Source organism: Sceloporus undulatus, chromosome 2 (assembly GCF_019175285.1).
Source record: "Sceloporus undulatus isolate JIND9_A2432 ecotype Alabama chromosome 2, SceUnd_v1.1, whole genome shotgun sequence".
In the NCBI taxonomy this organism is placed as follows: domain Eukaryota; kingdom Metazoa; phylum Chordata; class Lepidosauria; order Squamata; family Phrynosomatidae; genus Sceloporus; species Sceloporus undulatus.
The window spans coordinates 51,192,646-51,201,476 of record NC_056523.1 but is presented as its reverse complement, the minus strand read 5'-3'; the positions used below and the strand labels follow the sequence as shown (position 1 = coordinate 51,201,476).

At 43.1% G+C, this 8,831-nt stretch overlaps 1 protein-coding gene across 1 annotated transcript in view; it reads right to left on the bottom strand.

Annotated features, from left to right (window-relative positions):
• The window catches only part of KLF15 (Kruppel like factor 15), a 34,756-nt gene that overhangs the window by 10,698 nt on the left and 15,227 nt on the right, over nucleotides 1-8,831 (bottom strand). The window contains exon 2 of the mRNA XM_042454492.1: nucleotides 7,191-8,288. Within this exon, the coding sequence (XP_042310426.1) occupies nucleotides 7,191-8,233 (1,043 nt within the window). The 5' untranslated portion in view covers nucleotides 8,234-8,288. The remainder of the gene's footprint in view (nucleotides 1-7,190; nucleotides 8,289-8,831) is intronic.

Sequence of the window (8,831 nt, the reverse complement as noted above, 5' to 3'; positions counted from 1 at the left end):
ATTATTACTTCCTAGATCGGGGTTCCCAACCTGGGGGTCGTGACCCCTTTGGGGTCTCTTGGGGGTCGCCAGGTTGGGATTCCCCCCTGCCTCCCCCTCCTACCTTTTTCCCTGCGGGTGCCGGCACTACCACCGGCAACTGCAAGGAGAAAGGGCAGGGGTTGCCTCCTCCCCTTCCCTTCTCCTCCCGGGTGCTCTCCAAGGCACCTGCGAGGAGAAGGCGAGAGGGCCGGGGTCGCCTCCTCCCCTTCCCTTCTCCTCCTGGGTGCCCTCCAGGGCACCCGCGAGGAGAAGGCGAGAGGGCCGGGGTCGCCTCCTCCCCTTGCCCTCTCCCCGCGGGTGCCCGCCAAGGCACCCAGGAGGAGAAGGTGAAAGAGACAGGACTTCAAGCCCCAGTGACCTTTGTGACCAGAAGTCCCGCCCCTTCTTCCCCGGTGGCCTCCCTGATTGGTTGGGAGGCTGGGAAGGGGCGGGGAATATGGCCGCAAAGCCCGCTGGGGCTTGTAGGCAGTCAAAAGTCCCACCCCTTCCTCGCCTCACAACCAATGAGGGAGGTCGCAGGCGGTACTTTCGCCCGGAATGGGGGTCATGGACCAACAAAGGTTGGGAACCGCTGTCCTAGATGGTGTTTCTTTTCCCTAGGAAGTTTTTTTTACAGATTAGACAAATAAGGAATATTATTCAGATCATAACTGTTATTTGTTAATTTTTGTTTTTGTTTCTATCGGTATATGTTAATGTATATAGGTATAAATGTTTGTTATTTTTCTGTTTTATATGTTTTTTAAAAATGTTCAATAAAATAAAAAAGATATTAAAAGCAATTTCTAATATAATAAAGCTACAATTACAAAAAGTAGGGAAACAGAAAATACATTACCTCCCCCTCCAATTTTTTTAAAAAACACGCACACATGCACAGAAAAACAAGTGAAACATGGAGGTGAAACAGACAGGCCAGATCAAGTAGATTCTGGACACTTTGGACAGGTGCCAATTAAACAACACACACTCTAAAGCAGCCAGAAGCTGTACAAAAGCCACGCTCCAGTCCTTAGGATCAGAGCAAAAAAGGATCTGGGATAGTCTGACCAATGGCAGCGCCAGTTGGCCCATGCATCCACAGCCCCCTTGGGAGTGGGCCACAGCGGGGTACTGAGCTGCTTCTGTCTGTAGCAGACTTGGGCTGCTCTTTCGAGCCTGTCTGTTCCAGGCCTATGATTTCCAACTTTCTTATCAATGGTTATATATGTTCTGTAGTCTTACTTCCTCTATTACAAAATATCTCATTATTTACTCTTATTAATATTCATAACCCACATATATATGGGTTATTGTACTAGATTAATTATCCATATTACTCAATTTTTACAAAGACAAAAAATTCTCCATTTTACAAATATCACCAATAATATTCCCCCTCATTGATATCTTATCCATATCACCTAACCCACGAATTCCAACATCAGTTCACTGACACCGCAATCATCATTGTAGGCTTCTGTGTCCTTCCTTCCCTTCCTTGCCCTCTTCTCTTATCTGTGTAGAAGGGGATGCAGAGCTAACGGACCCCCCCCCCAAAACCAAGTTACCATCCTGGGCATGCTTTTGGGGCAACAGTTTTCTCAATAACATCTTGGATGGAGTGGCCTGGAACCCACTTGGTGTTTACTTTGGAAGTCCTGATGTGGCTCATTAACGAAGATTGCCAAAATTCTCAGGAATGTAGGAAACTGAGTGTTGTGTTCTTTGGGTAAAAGACCATAGCTCAGCTGCAAAGCACATGCTTTGCATGAAGAAAGTCCAGGGCCCAGGCTCAGTTCCCACATCTACAGGGTAACTCTGAGAAAGATTCTCATCTGAAACTATGGAAAGCCACTGCCAGATAATATGTAGATGTACCAGTGGTCTAATTATGTTTAAGGTAGCTTCCTATATTCCTTAGATGTTTAATAGTGGTATAGAAACATGTCAAACATCCAGGATATTAAAGCAACACAAACAAACCCAGACCAGCTTTAAGGCTGAGAATCATGTGCTCCTCCAGACACTGTTGGACTGTAACTCCCAGCAACCATAGTCAATACAGTCAGTGCTATGAAATGTTGGGAACGGCAGGTCTGAAAGATCTGGAGAGCTGTATCATTCTCATTCTTGTATTAAAATGTGTCCTCCCTCTTACTTTCAATTCAAAAAAGCAGGAAGTCCCCTCCCCAACTCTTTGGTTTTCTTTCATTTATACAGGCAGCCCTCCATATCACAGATTTTTTTATCCATGGATTGAAGCATCCACAGATTGAAAATATTCTAAACAAATATAAATTCCACATAGCAAATCTTGATTTTGCAATTGTATACTGTATATGGAACACCATTTTACTCTCCATTGTATTTAATGGGACTTGAGCATCCACAGATTTTGGTATCCTTGCGGGGCGAAGGATGTCCTGGAAGCAAACCCCAGTGGATACCAAAGACCCACTGTTTAGACAGCATTTACACAGCCTGTCCCTACCTAGGTAGGGTAATAGCACTGTTGTTGTGCATTTTTTAAAATGGAGCTGCAAACCCTGTATGGGAGGTAGCAGCAATCTGAGGACTTTTTCTTTTTAATTTCAGCCTCCAGACTATTGAAAAAGATTTTAAAACAGTAGCTACACCCATAACTGTTATGTTCCCATTTATATATCTACCAGGGAAACATTAGTTAATTGTTCTTGAAAACATCAACAGCCTTAAATGTATTTGCTCAGGGGAAGAAATCCTGCCCATGTTGGCAGAAAGAAAAAAGGAAAAGGGCTAAGAGGAAAAATACCAGAAGTATCTTGGGCATGTATGTTCGTTTGGGATGATAACAAAAACTGGAAAAGAACAGGAAAGAACAGAGGCTCCAGATGTACTCAGCACCGTCATGTGAGGTCCCACTCTCTCTCTGAACCTCTGAAAAGTAAACACGTTCGACTGATAAAAAGAGAGCAGTATAATTCCAGGCTCCCTTGGCTCTAGCTGCTTGCCAATCTGACTTTGATGTTCAAAAACATGCAGCAAGTGCTGGAATCCCTGACTTATCCTAGCAATAGGTAATACTTGAAGGAAACAAGGTCTTTGGGAAATGTGTAGCTACCTCTCTCTTTCCCTTTTAGGAACAAATCCCAATTGGAAAGGTCTGGTTTGACATAACTATAGCTTCAGAACTAAGGTAGGTTTAGATCTTCCACTTTAAGATTTCCGAAGTGCACATCAGGAAAGACTGGGATTAGCTTCCAAGACAAACTTCTTGTCAAAATGACAGAGCGTCTTTGTATTCAGTTCAATTAATCCTTAACCTAAGAGCAATGCTTATATTACCTGAGTTGGCTGATATGTGTATTTAGCTGCTTGCATAAGTGGTCGCCTTGCCAAAGAGGAGGAAGGCGGACACAGAGGATTGTCAATCACCTTTCAGGAACAGGGATTTCTGGTTTCAGAACAATCACTGCTCAATAGAAATTGATCTGCAAGTCTCCCACAAATCCCTCTCAACATACTGACTACGTTAAAGCCATTAAATGGCTGGATCAATTGGGGTAGCGTAAAGATCAAAGGAGGTCCTGATTCACAGGATTCTGTTGTTTCTTGGTTAAACAACTCTGCTGAATATTATTCAGTTCCTATACCACTTAAGACTCATACATCACAACCACAAAACAGCCAAAGTTCTAGCAATAGCAAGTACATTTCTATACCGCTTATCAGTGCACTTAAGCACTCCCTAAGCGGTTTACAAAGTGTAAGCTAATTGCCCCCAACAATCTGGGTACTCATTTTAGCGACCTTGGAAGGATGCAAGCCTGAGTCGAGCTTGAGCCCTTTCGCTGTTATTGAACTTGCAACCTTGCGGTTTGTGAGTGGCTGCAATACAGGCATTTAACCACTGCATCACCAGTGCAGTGTTAGATGGTTGATGCCTCTCTGCCTGATGCCCTCTTCTCTGCTGCTTTGGCAGACCCGGGCAGATGGTAAAAGAGATGGACATCTGTCATTTTCTGCACTGCAGGGAAATGTATGCAACCTACCCTCAAGCTTTTCATATAGAAGGATCCTTAGAAATTTTGTGCACACTTGTGCGGAAATGGTGCAGTGCCTCTCCACCTTAGAATGGTAAAGAAGGAACTGCAGAGACTTGTAGAGCAGCAGCATTTTTATTAACTTTAATCTTAGAAAGATTTCTTTCTCAGTTGAGTAAGGTGGAACCATCTGTATGTAGATTCACTGAATGAACTCTACCTTGGCCCAGAAAGTCCCTTTGCAACAGCAGAGGCTCTCATTTGGCTTAGAAACTGTAAGATTAATCCATCTCTTTTTAGATGACCCATTGCATTATCACCATTTGGCTTCTTGACGCTTTCACTCATATCTTCCCTGCTTCTCTTTAATTCCCTGGAAATTAGGGACATCATAACAGTGTGTTGTTATAATATATATGAAGTACCTCTTTAGAAGGACTGTAGAACAACAACAAAAAAGAATTCAGATCCCCTGGCAAAATCATTTTAGCTAGCATTTTAAAAAAATGCATCCCACTTTTCTGAAATATGTGTGTATTTGTGCCTTCAAGTCACCTATTGACTTATAGTGACCCCATGAATTGCAAAGGGTTTCCTTAGGCAAAGTATACTCAGAAGTGGTTTACCAATTCCTTCCTCTTACATATAACCTACAGCAACTGGTATTTGTTGGAAATTTAGCCATAATTTAACTAGTACCTCTTCTGTTCTATACTTCATTTTCAGCAACTATCCACAGAAAAATCTAAGCAGCTAAGAACAGTCATTTACTGAAAACCCGCAAAACCCTCTTGCTCAAAATGCTCTGAACTTGTTCTGAAACTTGGCAGACTTGATTCCACTAGAAGGGGCAACTCTCCCTGAAGAGTTCATCTGATTCTGCCAATAATCTTTTAAGTTATTGGAATTCCCTCTTAAAAAAATAATAATAAATTTAAAGTCACATACAGTATTGCAGTTAAAAAAGCAACCCCCCCCCCCAATGCCTCATACCTATTTCTTTGAAATTTGACCTCTTACTCTAAAGGACTGGTCCTCCTGCAGTTTCTGTCCAATTCTGATGGGCGGGGGGGGGGGGGGACTAGTCCTCTGTATTGATTCCCAACATGGTTGATACATGGCAAGAAGATTCAGATTTCAAAATCTGACTCAAGATTCAGATTTGAATCAAGAGGCCTCTGAACTAATTCAAGCCAAACTGGCTTGTTATCTGTATTGGAAAACTGGGATCTGAACCAAATCTTGTGATCAGTACACAACATTATTTCCCTAGAGAGCTTGAAAGCAGACAAATGATGAGATATATTTTAAATAACCCCTTCCTGCCTTGGAGAAGTACATGTGTATGCATGAATGTGTGTGTATGCGCACGCATGCACGCGCACTCATACACTCACACACAGATATAATAAATAAATAATAAAAGCTAGTAAGAATTCCAGAATTACTATTTCCCCCCTGCAAGATAACATTTGTATTCCCATCACAGTAGTGAAGCACAGTTGGTGTCAGTTGCTTTTGATGCATGGAACAATTGCAAGCTAAAAGACCTTTAACAGGCCAGATTTGGAACAGCATACTAACTTTTATGTAGGCCATCAATGAGAATGAGCATTGTGCCATTCACTGAACACAGATTTCCTCAGAGATGGACATGGGAATTCACATCAAAGTTTTTTTTAAAAGTAATAATACAACCAATTTGCTAACTCTGCTTATAGAAACATAGGGGCTGTACAGATCGGCACTTTGTGCTGGCCTGTACGTGTGGTGAGGGCTGAGCGTCCTCACACTCTGAGCCCTCACCGCACCGCCCAGGCACCATCTTGGCACATGCCCATCCATATAGCACGCACCATGTTGATGCACGCCATCCACAGCACCCAAATGGTGCTGTGCAGAAGAGGCATCATGATGTCGCGCTGTGGTGCTTATGGAGCAGCTTCTTTTTGCTCCCTAGAGGGAGCAGATTGGTGCCACTGTGTGCGGCTGCTGTGGCACCAATCCGGGGCAAAAAGGGGCAGCATCCCACTGCCCATTTGTACAGCCCCATGGTAAACAGACTTATACCACATCATATATGTGACCCATTAGTGTCATATGTGCCAACTGGCTGCCATTCTCCAGTGTCTCAACCAGTGTCTCAACCACAGACCTTTCCCTTCACCTGCTCCTTCTTGGGCAAGGAATATTCAGAAGTGGTTGGCCAGCTCCTCCTCTGACATAAAGCCTACAGCAGAGACTAAATACAAGACTTTCTGCATGTAGAGTTCTATGACTGCTTTCTAGCTAGTTTGTTGTGGGTCTTCAAATCATTTCTGATTTGTGGCAACCCTAAAGCAAACCTATCACAAGGGGATTTGACAAGATTTAATCAGAGGAGATTTGCTATCACTTTCCTCTTAGGGGGAGAGACGGTGAATTGGTCAAGGTTACCCATTGGGTTTCCTTGGTCTGGTCTCTCAGAATTCCAGTTCAACACTCAAACCACTCCATTATGTTAGTTCACCAGTAGGTAATGATAATTTACTTTGGTACTGCTTACAGAGAGTAAGTTGCAATTGGATAATCACAGTACAAATACCAATGCTTCCTCCAAACTAAATTTCTCTTTTAGGAAAAGAAATGCCATTTTAGTTTTTCAAAAAGGCATCTGTATCATTAAAAGCCAAAAGGTTGCTTTATTTAATCCACAGATGTTCCTGGGATGATCTAACTTTAAGAAAATGTGTTCATTACTAATAATAACCAAGTACTGGACAAAAATGTTTGTTTATAAATTGGGAATAAGAAACTTCAGTGGGTCCAGGGCCCACATGGACTATTAAAGAATATTCCCCACATGGACAGAAATACATTTCTGATTTTGGAAAATCCTTTTAAGAAAATGTTAAAGAGAGAGAGAGAGAGAGAGAGAGAGAGAGAGAGAGAGGCCATCCCTACCAGAAAAGGCAATTCCTTTCTCTCTCTCTCTCTCTCTCTCTCAGAAAAGGGGTGTTAAAGCATGTCATAGGGAACAGAAACAGACTTGCAGATCCACATGTTATAAATGAATTTGGTTTACAGTTGCTAGTTGAGAAATGAGGAGGAGAGTATAATAGTATTATGAGATGTAGCATCTAGCCATCATCTTCCAGTACTAACCTCCATCCACAACCAGGCCATGTGCATGCAAAAGGCTTTTCTCCTGTGTGCCTTCTCAGGTGGGCCTTTAAATGACTGCTTTTGGTATACATCTTGGTACATCCAGGGAAAGTACATTTGTGCATTTTAATAAGTTCTGCTGCTGGGTTTTTTTGAAATTTTTGACCCATGATGACCCCAGTTTGACCCTGGATTGTACCTCCCGGACCAAGAGGTTTTGCTGCTATAGGAACCGGGGCTATGCGGACAAATTTGGAAGATGAGTTCAAGTTAGACGACTGAACAAGCTGTGGCACAAGTGCAAATGTTTGCCCTTGGATGTTGACCAGGAGCTGTGCAATTTTAATATTCTCTTGAACTGGACCTTGTGAACTAGGACTCGTATTTGATTGCTGTTTAACTTCTACTGGTTGGATTTGGAGCATGACTGGAATCCCTCCATCAAGGGATGCTGTTCCATTTGATGCATGGCTATCTTCCATCATGCCATTTGACTGTTCACTTTTACTGTCTTTCAAACTGTTACTGGGCACGATCTGGTCTTTTTGCTGTATGGAAGCCACAGTTATCTGGCTACAAGCTCTCATGTCTTTGGTCTCACTTTTAGGCCCATCCTTGAGATCTGTCTCCATGTTCTCTTCCAGAAACTCCTCTATCTCCTCAAGGGTGGGCTGGAATGGTCCAGCATCATCCATCTCCACCATAAATTCAGGCATCCGAAAATGTTCATCCTTCACAATGGGCTGAAGTCTCCTTTTGTCCCACCAGGAGGCATGGCCATTCCCCAAGGATGCCTGGGACAACAAGTAGTCCAAAATACTGTCCTGACTCTCGGTGCTTGATGAGCTCCCATAGCTTGAACCAAGAACCTGGGAATCAGGGCTGGAGCATGAGCAAAAGCTGGAAGAATCACTGTCATCTTCAGACAAGGGAGAGGGCAGCATTTGGTATGACCTTCCAATTGCCGTCATGTCCCCAAAGTATCCAATCGAAGGCCTGGTGGATGAAAAAGATTCATCCGCAGGAAGCAGGTGATCCACCATTCCGGGATAATCTCTTTATGTGTATCCCACCGGCATGTACCACACGAACGAAAGCCTAAATATGGGAAACACAAACACTGGCAGTCAGAAGTCAGGCTTAATCATTCATCTCAATGCACTAAAACTACAAAGTTTTCTGCAGCTTGGCTTAGAGACCTGGCGGAGCTCACATGTTGCTGCATGTACTGATATTGCTCCTATCACCTATAACCCAAGAGGATTTGTTGAGTGCTTGAAAATCTTTTCCAAGGTTGCACCACATGCTTGCAAAAGCATTCTCTCAGAAAACCATTTCCCAACTATATGTCCTATAGATTTCCCAACTATATGTCCTATAGAAGCACTATCATCTTCAGACAAGGGAGAGGGCAGCATTTGGTATGACCTTCCAATTGCTGTCATGTCCCCAAAATATCCAGTCGAAGGCCTGGTGGATGAAAAAGATTCCCAACTATATGTCCTATAGATTTACTCTCCGAGAGAGAAAGAACGAGAATGAGAATGAGAATGAGAATGAGAGAGAGAGAGAGAGAGAGAGAGAGAGAAGGAAAGATGTGGTTCAATCTCTTTCTTCTTAGCCAAGAATTCAAAGCTACAG